General features: G+C 40.3%; 1 protein-coding gene across 2 annotated transcripts in view; it reads right to left on the reverse strand.

The window, feature by feature from the left end:
* flt1 (fms related receptor tyrosine kinase 1) overlaps positions 1-26,956 on the reverse strand; it is a 145,808-nt gene extending 118,852 nt beyond the window's left edge. For both annotated transcript variants that reach the window (XM_062974678.1, XM_062974677.1), the window contains exons 1-3: positions 26,733-26,956; positions 4,364-4,460; positions 3,825-4,048 (exon numbers count right to left, since the gene is read on the reverse strand). In XM_062974678.1, coding sequence (XP_062830748.1) covers positions 3,825-4,048; positions 4,364-4,460; positions 26,733-26,799 — 388 coding nt within the window. In that variant the 5' untranslated portion in view covers positions 26,800-26,956. The remainder of the gene's footprint in view (positions 1-3,824; positions 4,049-4,363; positions 4,461-26,732) is intronic.
* Between the last annotated feature and the right edge of the window lie 518 nt (positions 26,957-27,474).

The following is a 27,474-nucleotide window of genomic DNA, read 5'->3' on the forward strand; positions in this document are numbered from 1 at the left end:
GTGGCTTTCCATAGCTAGGCGAGATTCAAACTTTGACCTCCCAGAGTCCTATGTTCAACACTCAAGCCACTACATTGTAACTGCTCCCTGCAGAATATGATACTCAAGTGATTTGACTAGCATATTCTATAGTCCCAAGTATGAGAAAGCCTGCTACCACTGAAGGGCAGTATTGTACAACCTCTACACACATCCAACAAGATATGTCCTTTATAAGCTCTCCAGGTGATTCTATGGTATGCCATTATCCACAGTTTCCTATTTCCATGGTAAATTCAGGGATATATTTCCATAGATTTGGGTCATATTGTGTTTCCTTCTGTCTGAAGCTTACAACTCTGAGAAATCATTGCTATCTCTAAGATAAGAAAATGCAAGGGCATTTTCTACAAGCCCCTTCTGGCTTATTGTTGTTGGGACATCATGCAGTTTGTCGAACATAGGGCTGGCAGGCTGCATACAGAATGAGATTCCTGTAACATTAATCCTGAACAGATCTAAAACAGGATGAGGTACTGTGAAGTTATGTCAAGTGGAACAATCATACTTCTCTTCTTTCACATTCTAGACCCAAACTTTCAGCAATAGCCGTGCCCTCCCAATTCCTTCACTGGAGGAAGACATGGAGAGAAGGCTGGATCTACACTGTCTGATATGCCAGGATCTGGTCCCAGATTATCCAGCAGTGTAGACTCATAAAATCCAGTTCAAAGGAGATAATCTGGGATGTTTTTGTTGCCAAACATCATCATCATCATCATCATCATCATCATCATCATCATCATCATTTAATTACTTATTAATTGCCCTCCATCCAAGATGCTCTAGGCGATTTACAAGATAAAATTGTAAAGGATAAAAACATACATACAAATATTGATAAAATTAACATAGATCAAAAGCTCTAGTAAAGAGCCAGGTCTTGAGTGCTAACTCATGCATGGCTCTCATATAGGGCGGGACATGTGTCCCTCCAGTCTATGTTAGGGGCAGGGGAGCAGAGAAGTGTTGTCATTGTTGTGTGCCTTCAAGAAATTTCTAAGGTGAACTTATTACTCTGATTTCTGGAACTAAAGGTGTGTTCCTCACCCAAAGCCACCCAATGGTTCCCAAGCAAGGAATCAAATTGCAGCACAACACTCCAACCAGTATACCACACTGGCTTCCTCAGAGGCGTTTCCAGCTTTGTTTTTGTTGCCAGGTATGTGTTCCTCTAGTCTATGGTGGGTATGTTGACATTCCCCCTGAAAATTGGGCGAGTACCGAAGTTTCATCTATGGTCAGGAGTTTATTTTTGCGCAGTTAAAGATGATGTGCCAGCTGTGCCTGTTCCTGAAAAGGTCTAATTCAGCCAGTGATACATGCCATGCTCTCATCCTGTTTGGATTACCATAACACATTTTGTGTGGGGCTAACTTTGGAAAGTGTTCTGAGACATCAGCAGGTTCAAGATGCTGCGGCGAGACTTCTGCCCAGAGTTGGTTACATAGAGAACAGAAACTCCTTGTTATGACAACTTCAGTGGTCACTGGTCTGTTTCCAGGTACAAATCAAAGTACTAGTTATGATTTGGATCCAGACTATCTGAAAGCCTGTTTTGAGTTTAGAGATCTTCTGTGGAGGTCCTCCTCTCAGTCCCATCACAGGGCATGTCCCTTTCATGGGAACCTAGGCTGGTTCTCTTTCCTTCTACTACCATGTGTATATCTTTTTGATCAGACAGGTACTTGGCCACAAATTGGCTGTTTCGAAGAGTCTGTCAGTGGTAGGCACTATATTTTTCTCCTCAAATTGCTGTTTAGTTTGCTACTTCATTTTAATATGACAGCTGGTTTGGATGGGTTTTCAAAAATTTGCTTTTTAGGCCCCATCTACACTGCCATATAAAATCTAGATTATCCACTTTGAACTGGGTTATATGGCAGTGTAGACTCAGATAATCCAGTTCAAAGCAAATAATGTGGATTATCTGCTTTGATACTCTGACAGTGTAGAAGGGGCCTTAGATCTTACTTCTGATTGAATGTTAGCTGAATTTTCTTTCAATTTATATTGGAATATGCTTCAGGTTCTGCAGTGAAGGAATGTTGTTTTCTGTTGTCAACTGGCTTCAAATTACTTGAATGCATGAATGTGAGCCCTCCAAGAAACCTTGTTATTAACATTACTGCTAAGACTGGATCTACATATAACCCAATTATCAAAGTAGATAATCCAGACTATCTGCTTTGAACTGAATTATATGAATCTACACTGCCATGGCAATGTAGATGGGTCCTAATTTTTGCAAACTCAGGGCCATGGCATTCTTGAATTCATCATTCCACCTATAACTGACAGTCTAAACCCATGCTTGTCTTGTAATGTGTAGCTTTGCTTTCATATCATGTAAAACTTTGGTTTAAAATTGAATGCTGTTCATCCAAATGGTTTGTAATTATGGATTACATTTAACAGCCTTTGAGAATCAGAGCGGTGTGCTATAGGCATTCAAGAACCCTTGATTTGAGTTCTTTACTATTAATCAAACCTATATTTTATTACTCAAAGAATTCAGTATTCTCTTTTTTAAAAAGGAGGGTGCCAAAATATATAGGATATACTCCTCAGTCCAAATGTGTACATTATCACCCATGGAATTAGAAATACCTGATCACACTCTTGTTGACATTTTTTCTTTCCTGTCCTCAACAATGGGGAGGCCATCTGGTCACAATCTTCTAGGTCAGTGGTTCCCAATCTTTGGTCCTCCACATGTTTTGGACTTCAGCTCCCAGCATTCCTGACAGTTGGCCAAATTGGGTGGGGCTTCTGGGAGCTGATTGTGGCTACATAGTTAAATAAGTTAATGGATGTGACTCAAGTCTCAATTTACTTGTTAATTAATACTTTATTTTAAAAAAAACTCCACAACATTGTTCTTTGACATTCTGGTGTTCTTTCTGTTGGCAGCGTGATGGCATTTCATGCCCTTTGTCTAAAAACACACACACACCTAGCAACATTGTTACTGCAAGAATATTCCTGGGTACATATTTGATAGCATTGGATGGAATAGTCTAATCGTTTTCTAGACACGCTTCCGGTCCACTTCCTTTTAGATAAGGCATACAAAATTCCACAAGCCCAGCGACTTTACTGTTCTTTTTTTCCACCCACAAGTCTGGCCTATAAAACTTTTACTTTGTGTTTTGATTCATCTCCACTGTAATGTTACAAGAGGAGATCTGTGACCAAATCTGCCAATGGGCTTTTAAAAACCACACACCCCTCACATAAAGCTATCAGCCTTGCTAATACTCACTTCCCCCAATGGAAATGTTAATAGCCTCAGAACTGGTCAGAAAGCACTTCTGAGGAATGGCTTAATTTGACACTATTGACCTAGTTTAATTTGAGGGTGTGTCACAGTGGTTTGAGTGTTGGATGATGACTCTGGAAACCAGGGTTTGAATCCACATTTTGCCATGAAAACACACTTGGTCGGCCTGGACAACGTCACAGCCGCTCAGCCCCAGAAAACCCTGTCAGAAATGACTTGAAGAAGGCACACAAAAATATCAAAAGTTACATCAACTGTAAGTTTTGGGGTTTTTTTTGTTTTTTACAGAAGATCTGATTATTGACTGTGTCATAAGTATGGCCCTCAATTGTCCATTTTTCTGGAAGCTTCATGTCCATAGTTGTTCTGTGCAATTGTTATACACTCTTGCACTACATCCTATGCCCTTGGCCCATGGTTGCACCTTTGCATTTATTTCATTATTCTCCCTTTATTTCAGAATTGCACAAAAGGATTGCTTTTAGAAAAATTGGGATCTTACCATTGATAAATACATATATTTTTGACACTGTCTTCTTTCTCAGAGCACTTGAGGATGGGTATTTGCAGCTATAATATCCAGTGTCGCCGGGCTGGGCCCTGTTCAAGGTCAGGCTGCTGCAGAACTGCTTTCCGTTCCTTCCACAAGTACTGGTAATTATATCCACCCGTTTGCTGTCCTTAGTGAGACTTTCAGGCAGAGACCATGAATGGACCACTTCCCCGCTGTAAATGCAGATAAGGAAGCAAAAGCAACAAGGAACAATCAGGTTGTGCTACAATAATACAGGGCTAATTCCCATGCCTTTATTTTACTGCATCAAGCTATTTCTGGAGATCTTGGAAATAACCTCTATAAGCAACAACAGAAACTAAGAAGAAAAAACACAAACACAAAGGCCTTTTTAATGACTGCCTCCTTCACTCCTCTGATAATAGGTCCCTCTCTCACTCCCACCCCAGACAAATTAGAACAATAGTATATTAGCAGTAAGGCAAAGTTATACAAAGCCTACCCTCCCACCAAACCCAACTGATTACCTGCACATGATGTTTAAAGAGTCCCCTTCCTGTATGACATGTTGTGTTCCTGTAATATTTAATTTTGGACCTTTCCATCTGGACCCCAAACTAGATCCTAGAAAACAAAATTTAAAAAATAGTCTTATTAAAACTGTATGTAAATACACTAGATGTTCACATCCATTTGTATACATTTAATCATAGCATTCTAACATTATTTTTGAACTATAACTTCCCAAATTGCCCACTCAAAATGGCCAGTGAAATAGCTAACAATTTACAGCATGTGATGAAAACCCAAATTCGGCCCAATGAAAGGCTGACTCTGAAAGTCCCATTGTGCTTGTATGCATTCCATGATAAATGGTTGTCTATATTCAAAAAGTTGCAGTTCAAGGAAAAGTGGTAGTGTTGACAGTAAGCCAAAGTCAAACCAATCTTCAGTTCATTTTCACATTCATTCAAAGCAGATATAACCAAGGCATTTCTGCCATGCCAGGCAGATATATTTGCTCACATTTATCTTCAAAGCCAGGAGTGAATCTCATGTAGTCCTTCCAGATGTTGCAGGACACATCATTTTTCACTATTTAACATGTTGGCTACTACTCTAACATCTGGAGGACAAGACACCCTCCTACATTGTATACAGGCTGTATAAGAGAATGAGTCAAGAAACTCAATCCTATGATTAACTTCATAGGATTAACTAGTCATATATTGACTACAGTTGCCCCTCAACATTTATGAGTTTAACTTTTTCAGATTATTCACAGAGGTGATTAACATTGTTCTCTTGAAATTTCTGGGTCCTCCAGCATGACTCTATGTTATACTAGAGCAGTGGTTCTTAATCTATGGATCTCCAGATGTTTTGACCTCCAACTCCCAGAAATTCTAACAGCTGGTAAACTGGCTGGGATTTCTGGGAGTTGTAGGGCAAAACACCTGGGGACCCACAGATTGAGAACCACTGTGCTAGAAGATCTAGAGATTCCTAAAATTAACATTTTTTGTGCATTTGTAAGTTTTTCAGCACAATTCTGTGGCCAGCTTCTGGCAGAAGTAGACCATAGACTAACATTGGAGTGCCTAGTGATTCCTCATCTTAGGTTAAAATAGGAATTTTAAAAAATTCATTGTTTCCCACTTTCATGAGGGTATTGCACCCCTAATTTTGTTTACATAATAAATTGAGAAAAAAGATTCAGTCTGCATAATTTTTCCACAAGGAAAATGACTATAGCTGTATGTCATAGTGTGACAGAAGCATAATTGCATTTCTGTTACGTTGGTTGTTCTTTTGTTGTGGCATTTATTCTGCTGCTAGGCATATGACATTATAGCAATGGTAGACTTTGGGTAACAGACAGACAATTTTCCAGAACCATAGGATTGCCCTGCTCATCATATACTTATAACAACTTCCATCTATTGGATGGGATGTCCATGTTTACTCTCATGCATTTCTATTTCTAAAGCCTTGTTATGATCCCAGAACCAACAAAGAGTTTAAGCAAGCCACCAAAGTGAGAAAACTAAGGTTGTATGCAGGCGCATAAACTGCAACTGTATAAACTCCTACTTTGTACACTTTATGAAATTGTCAATGCTCAGATAAACTTTGATAATATGTATTCACAGACAACATAGCATAAACACAATCTTCATATGCATTTCTACATTACCTAATATACAATAATACAGGTAGGTGAGAAAATTATATGCTGAACTCCATATTTCCTTAAGAAATATGAAGTTTTCTTTTACAGTTTTTACAGTTTCTAAAGCAGGTTTCTTTTACAGTTTTAAAAATCATGTGAACGAATAGGCTGCTAGAACAATTGATAGCCTCTTCCTCTTTTCCTTCTGACTGAACATCACTATCCATGGACTTTAGTATGGCTTCTGTTCTATACTGAAAGAGAGGGGGTCACAATCTTGTTAGGTGGTAATGACACTAATGAAGTTATATAAACACAACTAGGATCCTCCCTGGACTTCACCATCCTGGAAAACTTTTGGGCAGTCTCCGATATCCTCTTTTGAGCAAGGTATTGGAGAGTGTAGTGGCCTCTCAGTTCCCATGCTTCCTGAATGAAATGGATTTCCTAGATCCATTTCAATCTGCCTTCAGGGATATGGTACAGAGATAAATTATTAAGGCAGGAAACTAGATAGGAAGTGTGCACCCTCTTGGTTTTGCTGGACTTTTCAATGGCTGTGTTGTCGAAGACTTTCATGGCCGGAATCACAGGTTTGTTGTGTGTTTTCCGGTCTGTATGGCTATGTTCCAGAAGTATTCTCTCCTGACGTTTCACCCACATCTATGGCAGGCATCCTCAGAGATTGTGAGGTATATACCTCACAACCTCTGAGGATGCCTGGCATAGATGTGGGCGAAATGTCAAGAGAGAATACTTCTGGAACATAGCCATACAGACCGGAAAACACACAACAACCCTTTTCAATGGCTTTTGATACCATTGGCCAAGGTCACCTCTTTGGGATGGTTCTCAGGAGCACTGTTTTACAGTGACACTGGTCCTTCTTTGAGGGGTGCACTCAAAACATAATGCAATGGGATGCCTCTTTGACTCTTTGACCTGTCATGTGTCATAGGACTCACTTCTGTCCCCAATGCTGTTTAATATTTACATGAAACCATGGACAAAAGTTCTACTGAGTTCTGAGATTCAATGTAATAAGTATGCGCATGCTAATGACACAGAACCCCATCTCTGATTTCCATCCAGTTGTCCCAGTCAACCTCCCTAGACCACTCAAGTTTTGAAAATACATTATTAGAGAATACAGCACTGGAAAAATAGACCACTTGGTGTTTCCGTTGTTCTCCTTCCAATGGCAATGAAGATTAGTTTGTCTTTCCTGAAAACTGCTGAATGACTTTTACACTTTGTGCAAAGCTAGGATCCAGTGCAACATAGCATAACAAATTAAAAAGTTGTCTTGCCCACCTCTGGTTAGACAGTGGGCATCAGTTGTCTATGGGAAGCCCCCAGCAGAACATTAGAACAACTGTACCTTTCATCCCATATTCTCCAGCAGAGACATGCTACCTCTGAAAGTGGGAGAAACAATAAAGATACAACCATCCTGACTATTAACTATTGGTCACCCCATCTACCAATAACACTATGTAACAAAATTATTAAAAAATTTCTGTTCCTAGTTTGGAAGTGTTGTTCCTGTTTTACTGTGCAGTACTTACTTTGAAAGTAGTTGTTATACTGTTTTTTTGATGGCTGCCACAAACTATGTTGAATTGGTTGAGACTCAATGAGATATTCATTGAAAAATTATAGCAAAATATGCTGCAGGATGTCCCGCAAAAACAATTTTTTGCAGTTTAATAATTTTTTTGTGTTTTTATAACAGAACCAATTAGGAAGTGACATTTATAACCCAGGAACAGAAATTGTGATACATAGTTTAATTTATCCAGTCCTCTTTGATGGCCAGCCAGTTTGGCAATCATAGCTGCATTTTGGGGCAATGAATTCCACAGCTAAATAAGTACTTCCTGTTATTTGTCCTGAATCTCCCACTGTTCAGCTTCAAAAGGTGATCATGCTTTCCAGTATTGAGCAAAGTTCAAAAAAAAACCCCTCTGCCTATCTCCTTTCTTTATATCATGCACACTTTTTAAACCTGCATTATGTCTTATGTGAACACCAGTATGGCATAGTGGTTTGAGCATTGGATGATAACTCTGGAGACTAGGGTTCAAATCCCTGCTTGGCCATAGAAACCCACTAGATGACCTTAGGCAAGTCACACTCTCTCAGCCTCAGAAAAATGTAAAAGCAAACTGCCTCTGAACACATTTTTCAAAGGAAATCCCATAATAAGTTTGCCTTAGGGTTGCTATAAATGAGAAATTACTCCAAGGTATTATATCTCAGCTCATCTTGTTTTCAGGCTAAACTGTCCAAAATATGGTAACTTATCCACACAGAGCACAGTGGTAAGAATTGTGGAGTGATCTAGATTTATCTACTAGGGGTAAAGGTTTTCCCCTAACATTAAGTCTAGTCGTGTCCAACTCTGGGGGTTGGTGCTCATCTCCACTTCTAAGCCGAAGAGCCAGCATTGTCCGTAGACACCTCCAATGTCATGTGGCCGGCATGACTGCATGGAGCACCATTACCTTCCCACCACAGTGATACCTATTGATCTACTCACATTTGCATGTTTTTGATCTGCTAGGTTGGCAGAAGCTGGGGCTAAAAGTGGGAGCTCACCCCGCTCTCCTGATTCGAACCTATGACCTTTTGGCTAGCCAGTTGAGCAGCTCAGTGGTTTAACCTGCTGTGCCAAGGCCCCACATTATCTACTTAGATAGAAATAAAATAACTTAGTAATAAATGCACAATTTTTCTATTTTTAAATTATAGCAACCACAACTTTATTATTTGTTTTATACAGTTACATGTAGCAGTATTCACTGTAAATATAGCCTACCTCTTGCTCATTTATATTTTATGAGACTTGTCATTGCAAAATTAAACTCATTAAACTCTCATAAGAGTGAGAATTAAACATCTCAATCTCTTAGCTGTTTTGCATCTGCTGCTTGGAAAGATATGGCAGGATGAAATTTATGTAGAGCAAAATCCTCAAGTTATTCCATTTAGGACTTGATTAAAATTCGCTACAATCAAGACAGTGTTCTGATTTGCTTCATGGAGCTTCTAATCAGGTCTTTTGTGGTTTAACCTGAAATTTCTCTTCAATCATGTCTGCAAAAAATTAGCCAGGAACAGTATATCACTCTAGGGCTACAGAAAATGGGGCAGATATCTCATGAATGCACAAGTAGTGGGGGATCAGCAATGAGAGGGATCTCACTATACAATACTGAAGGGGCAATGATGAGACATAGAAAGGGCCAGCAAAGCATAAAGACAGCACAAAGGCTATGAATAGGTGGTTTGTACTCTAAACGTTCTACAAATCATTTTTAGCTGGTTCACAACTAATATTAAACCATAAAAGTGGTGTACTGGTTAGACTATTGAACTGGAACTTCTGATATCCAGATCCCCAGATTTCCATTAACCCAGTAAGCTTACTTTGGGACATTGGACCAATCTAACTTTTTCAATGTGATCTTTTTTTCAGAGTTGTTGTAGGGATAAATTTGAGAAGTAGAACCATATATACTATCCTGAGCTCATAGAAGAAAAGACAGGATATAATTTCACAATGAAAAATAAATAAATGTTACTGCTACAGAAACAATAATGCTAATACACTATGGTTTTATATCCAAAGGAGTCTAGTTTGTTTAACAATAATAATAAATGTTGTCAAATAATAATAATAATAATAATAATAATAAAACTTTATTTATACCCCGCCACCATCTCCCCAACGGGGACTCGGGGCGGCTAACATGGGGCCATGCCCAGAGCAATACAATATAACAAAATATAAAACAACATAACATAGCACCATTAAAAATACAATAAATGCACCAACATCAAGAAATCAAAAAAACAGTAAAACAAGGGCAGGCCACGTGAACACAAAGATAAAACCTGGAGTGAGAGGGACATAGGGGTACTCCACTGCGGGCAGGGACATATGGAAGTGGAGTAATCTAGAGGATAGATGTTCGGGGTGGGAGTAACACAGAAATAACAGAAGTTACTCACCAAAGGCACAGCGGAAGAGCCATGTTTTCAAGTCTTTCCTAAAAGCTAACAGCGTGGGAGCTTGTCTAATTTCAGTAGGTAGTGAGTTCCACAATCGGGGGGCCACAGCAGAAAAGGCCCTCTCCCTTGTACTCACAAGGCGGGCCTGGGATAAAGACAGTGGTGCTAAAAGGGCCTCCCCGGATGATCGTAAAGATCGGGCAGGTTTATGAAAGAAATACGGTCACGGAGGTAGGTGGGTCCCAAACCATTTAGGGCTTTATAGATGATAGTCTGCACCTTGAATTGGGGCCGGAAAATGAACGGCAGCCAGTGGAGCTCCTTAAACAGGGGAGTGGATCTCTCCCTGTAACTTGCCCCCGTTATTAATCTGGCTGCCGAGCGTTGGACCAATTGTAATTTCCGGGCCGTCTTCAAGGGCTTTCTTGGCCGGAATCACTGGGTTGCTGAGAGTTTTCCGGGCTGTATGGCCATGTTCCAAAAGTATTCTCTCTTGATGTTTTGCCCACATCTATGGCAGGCATCCTCAGAGGTTTTGAAGTCTGTCACATACCTCACAACCTCTGCCTGCCATAGATGTGGGCAAAACATCAGGAGAGAATGCTTCTGGAACATGGCTATACAGCCCAGAAAACTCACAGTAACCTAATAATGCATGGATTTTATTATTTTATACAATCCCCTGAAAAAACACCTCCAGATAAGCCCTAGACAAAAATGAGATGGGATTTTCTGCTAATAAATAGACCATCTTTGAGCACTTTCAGGTGTACTCTTGTTTAAATATGTCCAGATAAAATAAATCCAGATTAAACCATGATTTCTGATCCTGACTTGTTTTAGTAAACCACAATTTAAATTAAATTAACTATAGTTCTTGTTGCCATTGTCTAACAAACTATAGATCTTTTAGAAAGGTGATTTGGAAGCACACAAGAACATCTGATGGAAAAATCAATCCAATGGTATGTTGAATGTCATTGACCCTTCTGTCAAAACACTTTTAATTGATATTCCCTGCAGTTTGGTTCAAGGACCTCCAGCCCCCCAGGGACACCAAAATCTGTGAATACACAAGTCCCATTATATACAATGTCACAATAAAATTGTGTCTATTATATAAAATGGCAAAATCAACGTTTACTTTTGGGATTTATAAAAAAAATTCAAGTTGTGGATGGTTGAATCTGTGAATACAGAATATGGATAGGGGGGAATGTAATTTTTTTTTCATGTCAGGACTTGAGAAACTGCAAGTTGCTTTTGGTGTGAGAGAATTGGCTCTCTGCGAGGACATTGCCCAGGGGACGCCCTGATATTTGATGTTCCACCATCCTTGTGGGAGGCTTCCCTCATGTCCCCGCATGGAGCTGGAGCTGACAGAGGAAGCTCATCTATGCTATCTCCAGATTCAAACTACAGTAGAGTCTCACTTATCAAAGCTAAACAGGCTGGCAGAAGCTTGGATAAGCAAATATCTTGGATTATAAGGAAGGATTGAGGAAAAGCCTATTAAACATCAAATTAGGTTATTATTTTACAAATTAAGCACCTAAACATCATGTTATACAACACATTTGACAGAAAAAGTAGTTCAATATGCAGTAATGTTATGTTGTAATTACTGTATTTACGAATTTAGCACCAAAATATCACGATATATTGAAAACATTGACTACAAAAATGGCTTGGATTATCCAGAAGCTTGGATAAGCGAGGCTTGGATAAGTGAGACTCTACTGTAGTAACCTTCAGGTCAGCAACCCAACCTTCAAGTCAGCAGTCCTACAGGCACAGGGGTTTAACCCTTTAACTGTAATAATGATGATAGGATAGATTAAGTTCTGTGAAGTTCAATGGGACTTGTTCCCAGCTCAGTGTGAATAAGATTGTAGCCTTATTTTTTGTTTCTTAACAAATACAGTTTTGACTTGCATGGGCTATCGACATGTTACTGGTCTGAGTTCAGCCTCAAACTTTTCAAGAATGCTAGCAATTATCCTGAGTAGTAAAGTGAAAATAAAGCAAAAAAAGCCTAAAGCAGGCTGACAACAGGAGGATGAAACAGCACCCCAAACCAATATCACAGGATTTTTGCAACTAAGTAAAGATTTCAAGACTTCATAATATCACTGTTTTGGCTTTGAAAAGTAGTAAAGCTTAAGAGTATTTATTATGACTCATTTATGTTTATAAATATAAATGACTAAGTATAAATACAACTTGGAAGGCACTGAACAGACTGCGCTTTAGCACCACGAGATGCAGAGCTAACCTTAAGAAATGGAGCTACAAAGTGGAGTCCACGACATGAAAGTGTGGAGAAGAACAAACCACAGACCACTTACTACAATGTGGTCTGAGCCCTGCCACATGCACAATGGAGGACCTTCTTACAACGGCACCTGAGGCACTTGAAGTGGCCAGCTTCTGGTCAAAGGAAATTTAGTATAATGCCAAGTTTTGAACTTTGTTTGCGATTTTTCTATACATTATAACTGTATTCTCAATTTGCTTCTGACACAATAAATAAATACATTTATATGTATGCAAAAATACGATCTTAATGCCTTAATACTCCAAGGATGAATTTCTGTAACAAGGAGGAGATAACGAAAATGAGAATTCAAAATAAACTTGTATAATTAAACCCAAGTGTTTTTTTCAAGGAGAAATAGTTTGAGAAGAAACGGAATTTAGTAGCAGAGTATAAAAGGAATAAAGAAGTGCAATTTTCTTGCTATTAACCTCTCTTTACACTTTTTTCCTGTTTAACATCGGCCATAGTTTGTCACCATTAAGACGATACTGTCAAGCAATTCTAAGGAATGGGTGACGATTTTGCTTTATTTGAGTCTTGATAAGGCTCCCAGAATGTGTAGATTTCTTTATAAGTTTCAAAGGATGAGTTTGAGATTTAGGAAATTCTCCAGCAGTGCAGAATTATCACATGGTCCAACTGTGGCTTAATGTGAGTATTGAAATTAACAATAAGGGGAATAGGAGGAGAGTATGTTTTTGCTACTTTGTAGTGACTTGTAGCAGCCAGATGGCTTGTAAAAAAGTAACTACAGTATTCTAGTTATTTTTGACAAGCAAGAATGTCTATAAATGTTTTTGAAATTGTGACTATAACAGCAACTAATCCTTTTCTGAGCAGTGGAACTACAATGGTAGGAAATTGGTTTGTTTAAAAAACAATTTCCTAAGATCTGTTCACAAGGAGTTACTGCCACTCACTTAAAAATGTGTGTCGGGGGCGGGGGAGTCATCTGAAGTAGCTTGTAGACTTGAAGACCTGTCTCCTAGTTGCTAAGCAGTTCAAGAATGAGGCCAAATCAACACCAGTGGTGACTAGAAGTTTTTCAATGTGTTCAAAACAAAGGTTGTTTTTTTTTAAAAAAAAAAATCCTATCAGAAGCAACTTGAGAACTTACTGCAAGGCTTTTCTGGTGTGAGAGAATTGGCTGTCTACAGAGATGTTGCCCAGGGGATGCCCAGATGCATTACCATCCCTGTATGAGGCTTCTATAATGTCTCCGCGAGCTAGAGCTGGCAGATGGGAGCTCACCCTGTCTCATGAACCTGCACCTTCAGGTCAGCAACCCAAACTTCAGGTCAGCAGTTCAGTCAGCACAAGGGTTTAACCTATTACACCACTGTGACTCCTTAAAACAAAGGTGACAAACTGCCATAAATTGAGAATTCAATTTTATGCTCCTATGACTAACCCAGGGCTGCATGGATTCCCAAAAATGCTTCCCAGACCCAAATAATAAAATCTACAAGTGCAAGTCCATTTCTTATTTGGGGTTTTCTGTGGCTGGAAGTGTTTGACTCACCCAGTTGCTGAGTGAGGATTTGAATCCTGGTCTCCAGAGTCAGTCTAACCCTCAAACCACTGCATTAGGATGGCCCTGGGCAAGCAAAACGATGGCAGCCTGGGCTTGCGTGTCACCCGTATTTTACCCATCACTGCTTAAAAATAATGCCTTATAGTAACCAGATAGGAATAATATTTCCACCTTTGGAAAGGTTAGGATTAGGAAGTTTAATTGTGTTCTGGTTAGGTTTAGTGATCTGAAAGAGATGTGATTGTTCACCTGTCCATCCATCCATCTATCATTCAAGAACCTCAACAATCACTCAGTGAGCTCACCATAAAACAAAGTCAAATTATATCAAGAAACATCAGCTCGGGATGTAATTCAGCTGAACAGTTATGTTGGTGGAAATTAAGAATGATATGTTAAGAAGTACTTTCTCTTCCCCCACCCCCTCTATATATATGAAGGTGGCCTATACCTCTTAGCAGAAATTGTGCTTTCTAGTGATCATCATTCTATAACAATTCTAGCTGCCAGGCTCATAAATTTTAAAAATGAAATTTAAACTTGTCCATACTAGTCCGTTTGGGGGGGGGGGGGGGGTTATAGACAAAAATGCTTACCAAACTTATCATTCCACTGAATTGTTTCAGTTTCACCGAGACATATTCAGAGCTGATGCAACTGGATGTAATTGAATTTTACTTCATGGTGAGCTCATTGAGAAGCAAGGACAGATGGAAGATTAGACAGGCAGATCAGTGATGAATATCAGCTCCAATCTCAGTGTTGGTGGTGAATCTAATATGGATTTAAGTCTGAAATCTAAAGGAGCTATCCAAAGTGGTAAACCAATTTTTGGACAGGGCTAGCAAATTCACTGACCTGATTGCCATCAGACCCATCAGCTGGCAGTGCAATAGACTGGGTACAACCTGCTTAGATATCCTGCCATAGAATAATAATATGGGTTTTAATCAATTGACTGCTGTTGTTGATTTGTTCAGTCGCATCCGACTCTTCGTGACCTCATGGGCCAGCACATGTCAGAGCTCCCTGTTGGCCATCGCCACCCCCAGCCGTTAATTTTGCATTAGGATCAAAATCAGAGAATGTCAATAACAACCCCCCCCCCCGAATAAATCATTCCAAGACACCCCATTGTCATAAGTAAAAACCACTTGAGGCAACTTGCTAATTTTGGTGGTAGTCATATGTCATATGCTTCATTTTAGAACTGTAATTTCCCATGTAGCAGCCTTGTTTTATTTGTGCCTTCCTTGCACAAAAATTTTCAGAGAACTAAATGTCTTTAAAAATTAATCAAACGTATTCCACGTATCAGGGATATAATCCCATACTCATAAAATAAAACAACATTAGACACTGTATCCAATAGTCAAAAGCACTCTTGTTTTGATTTTTTCAAAAAAATTGCAAACCAATACATGTTGTTTCCTGATTGCATACTATTACAAGATGATAGATGTCTAGGAAAAATTAGAAGCACTATTAGAACTTACTTTTTAAATAATTAAATGCTTAACTATCAGTCAAAATGCAATGATTTTAAAATCTATTGTCTCTTCCATCCTACTTTTTAATGAACTTTTTAGCCTTTGTGTGTGAACATAAATATTCAGTATGTTTGGTTTTTAGCTTTGTAGTCTTCTTTGCCTATTACAGGAATAATGTAATAGGCTGCAGCTTTCAGGATTCTTCTCCATAAGTTGTTCCTGTTAGAGCTGTTGGGTCTTATATTTCAGCAAAATCTGAGAAGCCACATGTTTCCCACCTCCAATTGCTAGCCAGGTTTAGAAAACCCAAAGGTGAGATGACATTGAGGAGGGGACAGTTGCTTTCATGTCATGCGAGTGGGCTTCTTACGTAAAGTGTTTGATTGTCTCCGACTGGAGATCTGATGCTCTCCCAGAGAGCTCTTTGGTCTGATCTATTAGGACCATTATGATAATTACTCTACAATTCTTCCACAGTAGAGTAATTTTGCCTAAGAAACAATTTCTCAATCAGAGCTCCCACACTTCCTAGTTATCCTGACCTCAACGTTTACTACTCTTACCCAGTTGAAACAGTATAACATAATACAATGCAATGAATCATGCAGTAGACACTGAAGATATGTCATCTAGAAACCACTTTTTGTGCCACCCACTCATGTCTGTGATAGGCCTTTCATTGCAAGAGGTGAACATAGCTGAAAGCAATGTGACTTTCAGTTTCAACACAGAGACATGAATGGAAAGAAGTAAATTTTGTGTGTAGCTAATAAAAAACAGAAATAGCCCTCCTTAAGCTCACTGAAACAATGGACTGAACAATTCCTCTTTGTTGGTTTGTGCATGTGCTATTTGCCATCATGTCCGCTTTGAGTTATGGCAATCCTATGAAAAGGAAATTTCCAAGGGCTCCGGTTATGCTGCTCATGGTTTGCAAAGTCAAGGCAGTGACATTCTTGATTGAATCAATCTGTAATATATTCTTACTCTTTTCCAATGATATCTCACCTTCCCCACCACTACCATTTTTCTAATGAGTCATATCATCACATGGCATATCCAAAGTATGAGAGATTCAGCTTAGTCGTTTTTGATTCTATGGAAAATTCAGGCTTGATTTGCTCTAGGGCAATGGAATTCTAATAATAAATGAGGGGATATTTTTATGTCACCATACTGTTAGCTGTACTTCTCCCAAAGAAGGTTACACGTTCTTGTTTTTATAACAAAAGCTGTGTTACTCTGCATTAAAAAGACAATAGAGTGCAGTTCTGAGACTAGCTTGAAAGAAAAAAAAAATCTAGCATAAGCTTTTATGGACATACAGGCAGCCCACGAGTTACAAACATACGAAATATAAATAACTCATAGTTGCAAATGGGGATGAAACAACAGGAAGTGAGAGAAATCTACCCCTGGGAAGGGAAATTCACTCCTGAAAGAGTTATCATGGGAAAAGATATCACCATTGAAGCTTCCTCACCCATCCTTGTTTCCACAACAAGCAAAACTTTTCAAAATCCAATTATTGCAGGAACAGAAAGTGTGGTGAAATCTTCTGAATGGGGGCACAGACAACAAAGCAAACACCCTTTCCTATGTTATCCAAAGCTAAGAAGTATTTATTTCTGTCTGGAGTTACACCTGTTCCAACTTATACAGAAATTCAACTTATGAACAAACCTACAGAACCTATCTTGTTTGCAACTTGGGAACTGTCTGCAATCAAATTAATCAAATGTAACATCGGTTGCAGTTACATCTTGGCTTGAAAAGGCAGTCAGAATATTCTGATTTTTAGCCAGTGATAAGTGAAACTTCAAAGTCATTGGGCTTCAGTTCTATCAGTCCCAGTCAGTACAGACAATGGTTTAAGCCAATTTAAATTTGTGCTAGCATTGTGGCTATGATCATAAACCAGAGAAGGTTGGATCTGGCATAACGTGGTCCCTTTAATCTGAACCTTCTCTAGTCTCTTTTTGGCTCTTCTGTCACAAGATCTTACTCAGTAGAGCAGTTTTTTTAGAACAGGTTGCTGGTGGCAGATTTCCAAAATCACTTGTATCTAATCCTAATTGTCTCACAGTTGGTGAATCTTTGGGTTGCCATAGAGGTCTGTTGTACAAACTCATGATAGTGGGAGTGGCTTTGCTTATAAGGCTTTCTGATTATGGAGCTATAAATTATCCTTAAAATATGCTACTTTCCTGGCCTTTTCCTTAGTTCCGTATTGAAAAAACAAAACAAAAACAAACAGCAACCGTACCTTTGCATTTGACTTAGGAAGCAATGTTAATTCCAAGAACAGATCCATTGAATCAATAGTATATTCTGTAAATGTCATTGATTTAATGGCCTTTTTAGCTAAAACTAACAATAAGATTCAAACCAAGGTGTGTGTGGCTTCCTTGTGCCCTTCCATTCTCAATTGTCTCAACCTCATGTATTTCCTTATTGCTATGCTAGCCTGATCAGAAATGAATTCCTCAATATGAACAACCCACATAAAGAGCACAAAGGAGTCAAGGATTGTTTTGGAAGGGGTCTGTTATTGCATTAGCAGCTAGTGCAACATAGTTCACTAACAATCCCATTGTTGGCAGACCTTTGTCTGACGCTGGTAGAAAATTCGATAGCACTTTGCTGTCATTTCAAGACATCATTCAAATACAAACCTCACTGCTTATCATTGGTCAAAATTACGCAGTAGGCAATTCTCAAAAATACAAATTTTTTTTTTAAAAAAAAGCTAAATTGTATTTATATTGGCCTAATTATTGCACTTGAACACTTGAGCTTCTCGGTAACAGCATTTACAGGAAAGTGCCACAATGTCAAAGGCCTCTTGGGCATTGGGCTGGCTTCCTTCCCAGCTTCCAGCACAACCTCTTTGCCCTTGCCCTCAGCATCCTCCATGATCTTGCTCCCCAGAATTGGCTCCCATCTCCTGATACATCTCTGGCCATGACCTCTGCTGCTCAAGACCCACCGCCCTCTGTTCTTTGAAGGCCTCCCGCTCCCTCAAACGACTCCCTTGCCGCATGGAATGCCTGGCTCTTCTGTGAAGTTTTTGGCACAACTCCGGAGTCATAATTAGGGATGTGCACATCTATGAAGTCTACATCCACAGACCTCTTCCTTCCCCCACTTCCACATCCGATCTGTGCCCAGCTCTATTGTTTGGGGCTTGGGGGTTTTCTTTGTTTTTTAACAGCATTCAATCTGTTGTTAGGTTTTTTTTATAAGAACTTTACACAAATTTATACATTCAACTGCACTACAAAAAGTATACACCTTGCTTGCACACAGCCTCATTGACTATAGTGTGAGAAAGCATTTTGTGCATGCTTGAACATCAGCGATACCCTTAGCCATCCTATAGAGGAGGCATTTTTAAGTACAGGTTAATATCCCTTTTCCAAAAACCAGAAGTCTTTGATATTTCAGATTTTTTTTTCCAAATTTTACAGTATATGCATATATGTAACATATCTTTGAGGTGAGGACCCAAGTCTAAACACAACATTCATTCATATTTCCTATACATCTTATACACTTAACCTAAAGGTAATTTCACACACAATATTTTTAATATTTTATACATGAAACAAAGTTTCCATCCATTGAACCATCACAAAATAAAGGTGTCACTATCTCATACTAATAATTTTAGATTTTGGAGTATTTTTTTATTTCAAAATTCTGTATAGGGGATTATTAACCTGTAGCAATTGTACATCCAAACAGACAACCAGCCATGGCTTTTGGACATCCAGCAGTGACAAACATGAACTCTATAATATTCACCTTTGTTTCAATCACTTTTGAAACCTACAGCAAATCAGGACTGAAAATACTCTCCAAATATATATCTTTGACAATCCATAAAAAGCTGTATTTTAAACAATATTTCTAAGTCTTGATAAGAGTATTCTTTTGAATTCAAGTATTTTCTGATGGTAAGTATAATAAAACTCAGCCGCTCTGAGTCCCTTCGGGTGAGAAGGGCGGGATAGAAATGAGGAAATAAATAAAATAAATAAATAAAATCTGCTAGGATAATGATGTGTGCAAATATATTTGTAGTCAAATATTGACCTCCATTTTTAGAAGAACATTCTCAGCACATTTGAAATGTAAAATCTAAAAATGTCCTGCTGATAGATGCATAAGATATGCCTGCTGATTCTGGCATAAAAGAAAGAAATGCCAACCAAGTGTTCTTATCAAAAATTCATCAGGGGAGGTTCCTCACAAATCTTTACCCTTCCTCTCCTCCTCAGACTAACCTGGTGTAATTGAAATGAACTGAACAGAATACACTGGCATCCTGTTAGTGACACATGCCGGCAGTAAGCCCATCTTACGCCTGCACAGACCTTTTCTTGTTCATTGTAGAGATTGGTGTTCTCTTCCACCTTCTCCAAAAGCCAAAGATCTCTAAGGATCTCTAATGGCCAATGTTTTTCATGATGATTCTGTGACTGATGGCACAGCGGATCAGAACAACATCTGGTTATGTCCCGATAGCCAGATGCAAGCCAGTGACATTGTTAAGTCATCCAGAAGAACACAGTAGATTTTGACAGAAGATCTTCTTCATCTGCGTCAGGGACACAGCCAAATACGTCTCCATCACCACTCCATTCTTCATCAGCCACAGAATGACAGAAGGTGGGGATTATCACAGCAAACTGTCTAGGACAGTGGATGGGGTTCTGCAAGCTGAACTTTTTCCCTATGTATCCCCACCTCCTTTTGCCTCTACTTTTCTTCATTATAAAAGTTTTTAATTGCATCTTCTTTGAAACATGGACATATCTATTTACTATTAGTCCTACAAATGCCACAATTTGCTTTCCCTTACCTAGATATCACGTTTGATGCTCAGGCTTAAACTTTTTGGTTGAGATGCACTCACTTGTAATCCTATGCAATGCAGTATCTATAAGACCAGATGCTCAAATGCTCCAACGTTTTACAAATGAAAACTGAGTCAAGCAACACCATAGTCAAGATGACAAAAGTTATGCAACTTGTAGAAAACCAGCCAAAAATGTATAAAGTCTATAAATCTACTGAAATGTGTCCATGGTCTTTGGATCCAATAAAGGAAATACAAGACAAAGATATCACAGAAAACAAAGGATATTGCTTACAAAAACATCACAAACTGCAAACAATCTGCACCTTGTTATACACTCTTTTTAAATACATCACTCAACATAATAGTAAGTTCAGATTAGTCTCTATATTTACTCAGCAAGGTCCCATAACCAATTGCATTAATTAGGGATCTGCATAGTAGATTTTCCCCAGTTTGCACTGCTTGGAATTGACCTTGATTTTGGTTTTCCAGAATCCAGATATTACCAGATTTCAATAGAGAACATATACATATTTGAAAAATGCATATATAGAAATGTGCACTTCTCAAATTATCCAAAAATGCAGTGGAAACACACATGCTAGAGAATACACACACATTCAAAAAATATATCCTCCTAAAGTGATGACTATAGACCCATGAAAATAATGGACAGAAGGAAAAAGGGACTGGACATGGCAGTGGCAAAAGACATGTTTGAGGATGGCTGGTTGGTGATCACATTATGTGTAGCCACAGGAAAGGCCATGACAAACACAATTCTGAGACAAAAGACTCTCCCAGTGGTATCAGTGGGAATGATTTATTGCACCTTTCTTGCTTAAATCCCCTGTTTCAATTAGCGGGATATTTGTCGTTGGCTGGATTGTGCCCATAACATGTGAGGGAAATGTCTCTGGCTAATTACATGTTACCTTACCTTCCTTGCTTACAACAATCTCAGACATGGCTAAAAGTGCAGGCTATGGGTTTCAGATCTCATGGGTTTGTCAGTCAGAAACATGGAGACTCCTCTCTTCTTCAGATTTCCCTCGACTTCACCTGCTTAGTAACCACTGTAACCACATTGAGCACAACAAGTGACTATAAAATACTCTGGGACAACATCAAGTCTAAAGAATATGTGTAAGTCTTGATTATAACTCTTACATTTGTTTTTCTTGATGTTCCATATTTTTAATTCAACCTTACATTGGTACAACAAAGAAACCCATATACCTCATCACAAAATCTTCTTATGTCAAGAACACATTCAGAACAACTAATATTTGCATGACTGGCCTTTGAGACATTGCCTTTAAGCCTTTGAGCAGATAAGTTAGAATAGTGGCCTTTAGGTGGCTCAGTTTCTCCTTTGGATAGTGTATTCTTATGAGAAGAGGAAGCTGCTGTCAATGAGCACCTATATCAGGCATGGGCAAACTTTGGCCCTCCAGGTGTTTTGGACTTTAACTTCCACAATTCCTAGCAGCCAGTAGGCTGTTAGGAATTGTGGGAGCTGAAGTCCAAAACAGTTGGAGGGCTGAAGTTTGCTCATGCCTGACCTAGATGGTACATTGGGAATGAGTCCCTGCTAGTCCCCCACAGCACTGCCACTGTGCACGTGTTGAGCTTTTGGTGCCACTGCACTTTTTCTCACATGTATGACCCCAATAAGAACTGAGGATTTGAAAATCCAATACATATTCTGCCCCAGAACAAATGAAGCACAGGCAACAGAAATAACTGATTTTGAGAAACCCAGCAGGCAAATAAAACAGGCTCATCTGCAAACATACCTCTAATGTTCAATATACCTAAAGGCAACTGAATCTGATCACATTTACTCCTGAGTAAGCATGCGCCAGAATTCCAAGAACTGCCACTTCCCAATCAGACTTTTGTTTTATTTCATTTTATTCCCAATCAGACTTTTTAAAGGATTGTGCTTTTGCTTCCATGTGGTTAACGCTATGCAGATTAAAGTCCTGGTTAAGTTGTTTTTAAAGATGTAAACAACCTTTAATTTGGTGGTGGAGGGACTGAAACCACCAGAGTTCCCTCAATCAGGATAGACTTGAACCCTACTGGCTGGGGATTCTGGGAAATGTATTCCAAAAAGTGGCTGCTTGCATGGGTGCCAACTCTCTTTAGAGCCCAGCCTCCCTATAGACTCTCACTTTAGTGTTTGTTCAGGGCAGCTGTCCTGAAGATTTAAACTGTTCTGATGCGCTCATACTTTGACTCTGAATTCAGTTTATTCTATGTGACATTTCTGCAGATAATAGAAAAATAATTTCAGGGGATTATACAAACTTAAAGGTTTTGGATGAGGAAGCACCCAAAGGAACTTTTTCTGCTCTGAGTTCCCATTCAAACTCATCTATCCAGCCTTTCCATTGAAGCGCACTGTTGTTTGCTTCAAAAGCATGTTCAACACACAGGGCGATTCATATGTGGTTCAACACACAAGTCAGAACCCAGGATGACTCTACACTTTCAAATTCATGTAGCTTGACACCACTTCAAGCACCATTGCTCAATGCTATGGGATACTGGGATTTGGAGTCTGATGTGCAGCAGCATTCTTTGGAGAAGCTTAAAAGACCATGTAAAAGTACAACTCATATGATTCCACAGCACTGAGTCAAGGAAGTTAAAGTGGTGTCAAACTGCATTCATCCTACAGAGTAGATGGAGTTGCAGTTCCAACTCTGAGCAAACCCCAGCACATATGTCAAGTCATACTTTGAATGCAAGCGAGCAACGCAGAAAGGCAAACAAATCTGGACTGGGTTGCTGTGGGTTTTCCGGGTTTTATGGCCATGTTCCAAAAACATCATCTCCTGATGTTTCACCCACATCTATGGCAGGCATCTTCAGAGCTTGTGAGGTCTGTTGGAAACTATTCAAGTGGGGTTTATATATTTGTGGAAGGTCCAGGTTGGGAGAAACTTTTGTCTGTGTGAGGCAAGTGTGAATGTTGCAATTGACCAAGTTGATTAGCATTTAATGGCCTTGCAGATTCAATGGCCTTGTTGCTTCCTGCATGGGGGAATCGTTTGTTGGGAGGTGATAGCCGGCCCTGATTGTTTCTTATCTGGAATTACCCTGTCTTCTGCGTGTTGTTTTTATTTGCTGCTTTTTAATACTGGAAGCCAGATTTTGTTCATTTTCATAGACAACCAGAGAAGTCAGCCATAGCAGAGCATTCGATGAACCAAGCTGGACACAGCCTATTATTTGAGAACACAGAAATGCTAAACCATTCTAACAACCACCATGTCAGATTACACATAGAAGCCATTGAAATACGCAAGCATGTGGACAATTTCAATAGAAAGGAAGGAACATGAAAATGAAAAAATATGGCTACCAGTATTTAAAAAAAACTCTAAAAATCGGGACAGTAAATAAAGAACAACACTCTGAAAACAGGGGAATTCCAGACATGAAACAATCAGGGCCAGTTAACACCTCCCAACAAAGGATTCCCGCAGGCAAGAAGCAACCAGGTTTTGAATCTGCAAGACCATTAAATGCTAATCAAGCTGGCCAATTGCAACATTAACACTTGCTTCCAACAGACAAAGAGTTCTTTCTCCCACCCTGGACCTTCCACAGATATATAAACCCCACTTGCCTAGTTTCCAACAGACCTCACAACCTCTGAAGATGCCTGCGAAACATATTCTGGCCATGAAAGCATTTGATGGCCATGAAAGCCTTCAACAACACAAATCTGGACTGGATTCTGCTCTACCCCAACTCCTTTCCAGAAAAGAAGTGAAGCTCATGACCCTCCTTGAAGAGGGAGGTTTGAAGACAAATAAGTCAGGATGTAAGTAGTGCAACACAAAGAGTACCTCCGCGCTGTAGAATGAATGTTAGACGCCACTTGAGCTGCCAAGGTTCAGTATAGTTTTGCAAGGGCTTGGGCCACAGAGTGCCATTGTCTTGCCAAAGTACAGCTACCAGGATTTCATAGCACTGAGCCATGGATGTTGAAGTGGCATCCAAGTGTATTCAAAGATCCTTGACCCTTGCTCCAAGGGCACCTAAAATAGTTGGAACACTATCATCATAATCGATAAGTTTCCGGGTCCAACTCAAAGCCCTAAATGGTTCAGACCCTGCCTATCTCCATGATCGCATCTCCCCCTATGAACCGGTGCGGGTTCTAAGATCAGTCATGTAGGCCCTCCTCTTGCTTCTGCCATCTTCACAAGCATGGCTGGTGGGGATGAGGGAGAGGGCCTTCTCAGTTGTGGCCCCCCGACTTTGGAACTACTTCCCCAGAGAGATTAGGCAAGCCCCACACTCTCCTCCTTTCATAAGGAACTAAAAACCTGGATGTCCCAACAAGCTTTTGAGAAGGATTAATTCCTAGGCCCAGTTTCTAGTTGCCAAATAGTAATCTGTTCTGCACCTCACACACTTCCTTGGCCCTATGATACGCTGTTTGCAGTACCCCTCGCCCAGTCCTTTAATACTTTTTAGTACTCCTGACCATTGGACTCCTGAGCCTCTCCTGATGGAGTTTCGATGTACTTGGTTATATATGTATTTTATTTTTAGTGTGTTTTATCAGGGTTTTTGTATTTTACAATGTTTTCATTTTATTTTTATTTCTTTTTTCCTATTTTTAGTCTTTATTTTATTTGTCGCCTATTTTGTTTATGAAGTTATAGTTGGGTTGTTTGTAACGTCTAATGTGCCTTGCCCTAAACGGTTTGTATGGTTTTCTTTGGGCGTTGAATGGTTGCCAAATTGTTGGAAACCACCCTGAGTCACTTCAGGGGGATAGGGTGTTATATAAATAAAGTTTATTACACTAGAGTCTCACTTATCCAACATCCACTTATCCAAAGTTCTGGATTATCCAACGCATTTTTGTAATCAATGTTTTCAATACATCATGATATTTTGGTGCTAAATTCATAAATACAGTAATTACTACATAGCATTACTTCATATTGAACTACTTTTTCTGTCAAATTTGTTGTATGACATGATGTTTTGGTGCTTAATTTGTAAAATCATAACCTAATTTGATGTTTAATAGGCTTCTCCTTAATTTGTCCTTATTATCCAACATATTTACTTATCCAATGTTCTGCTGGCCTGTTTATGTTGGATAAGTGAGACTCTACTGTATTATTAATCATTGTAGGAGATTTTTTTCATGTCAGAAGCAACTTGAGAAACTGCAAGTCGCTTCTGATGTGAGATAATTGGCCATTGCCCAGGGGACGCCTGGATGTTTTGATGTTTTTATTCTCCTTCTCTCATGTCCCCACATGGAGCTGGAGCTGATAGAAGGAGCTCGTCCGCACTCTTCCTGGGTTGAATTCAAACCGGCAACCTTCAGGTCAGTGGGGCAATAGCCAGAAAAAAAATCGAGGGGGGGGGGGGGTGAAACATTTTTTTAGCGAATCATGAAGAGTAGTTCCATAAAACAAAGTAACTTAGAAATCAGGCTCCATTGATAAACTTCAGTGGACACTCAAGACAGATACACTTCAGTGGAAACTCATGGGGATTCGGTTAATCAGTTATAATTCATGAGTAAGCCAGTTTTTTTAAACCTGAAAAACTTCGGGTGGGGGGGGGGGGTTGAACCCCTAACCCCCTCCCTTTGGCTACAGCCTTGCAGGTCAGCAACCCAACCTCCAGATCATCAGTCCTGCTGGCAAGGGTTTAATACACTGTGCCACAGGATGGATGAAAAACACGGAGGCTTTGCCCCATGCGATTGTCTTAGGTCAAAATCTAAACTTTCAATGTTATCTAGCTGTAAAAAAAAAAGCAGGTCTTCTTTATAAATATCACTCAATCTTTTATGACCCCTCAGTCTCTGCAGAGTCTTTGGCATAGGAACAAATTGTTGAATTCCACCTCTCTCTGTATAGGGAGACCCAATCAAAGAGAGCTCAGTCGGTATGATTGATTTCAGAGGTAAAGTCTTGGAGGACGGTGGGTCTGTAAATTCCTATTCTGGATCTACATGGCCTTTCACAATGATGGAAGGCAGTCACCACAAGGCTTTGCTTGGTGTGCCGCCTTCCTCTGGCAAGCCTTGAAAGAAACCGAGAAGCATTGGCGCTCCCCATCCTTGCCGGAGGCCGAGCGCCGAACGCCGTCCTAGAAGCATCTCTTATGTCTGAGCAGGATAGCGAGCCCATTGTCGCTTGTCCAAACATTAGAGCAGGCATGGGCGAACTTGGGCCCTCCAGGTGTTTTGGACTTCAACTCCCACCATTCCTAACAGCCTCAGGCCCCTTCCTTTCCCCCCTCAGCCGCTTAAGCGGGCCTGAGGCTGTTAGGAATGGTGGGAGTTGAAGTCCAAAACACCTGGAGGGCCCAAGTTGGCCCATGCCTGCATCAGAGAACCCTTTCCCTATAGATCCCTAGGAGGAGAGAGAGCGTCCGCCTGCGCCAAGAAGAGCGCACGGGTTTGGGCGAGCGTCCCGACGGTTCGTCCGAGCTTCTTACCTGCCAGCAGGAGCCAAGAGGCCAGCAGTCCGGCCAGCGCGGACCAGGAGCTCCCCCAGCCCCACATGCCGTCAGGGAAAGGGCTCGAAAAGCGGAGAAGGCTGGAGAAAGAGGCGCTTGGGGTCCGCGCCAACGCCGCTGGAGACTGGAGAGGTTTTGCTCGCCTTCGCCGTCCGAGGTCCTGGCAGTATCCAAAAAGGCGTCCGGCTGCCCAGGCTCGGCCCCTTTATAACCTGCCCAGCCCACATCCTCCGCTGCCTTCACGCCTCTCTCTCTCTCACTCAGACACACGTCACTCGCTTTCTTTCTCCCGCCCCCCCCCCCTTCCCATCCCATCCCACGCGAAAACTTCTCCGGCACAGGAAAGAGGGGGGCAAAGACCAAGGGACCTGCTTTCCCCGCCACCTTCCCCCAACCCGCAGCCTCCTCAGGTTGACACGGATTTCCTCCCTTCCCCAAGAAGCGGGACACGGATTGCGGCTCTGCGCCCGAGTGGAAAAAAGTTCTTCAATTCCGATTTGGGAGGACTTCGTGCGGGGAGAGGAAGCCTTGCCTTTGCACAAGAAAGCCTGGCATTCGGACGGCCAATCTGGGAAAGTCCACCGCGGCAACACCGGTGTCTTCCTCTCTTTTCCCCCTGAAGCCATTTGGATTCTGACTGAGAGTCGCAAGGTGATCCTTGCCTCTCTGGTGCCTCTTTAGATTTTGTTGTGTGGGGTTTTATTTGAGCCAGACTCCGAAA

This window comes from Anolis carolinensis, chromosome 3 (genome assembly GCF_035594765.1).
Source record: "Anolis carolinensis isolate JA03-04 chromosome 3, rAnoCar3.1.pri, whole genome shotgun sequence".
Taxonomy (NCBI): domain Eukaryota; kingdom Metazoa; phylum Chordata; class Lepidosauria; order Squamata; family Dactyloidae; genus Anolis; species Anolis carolinensis.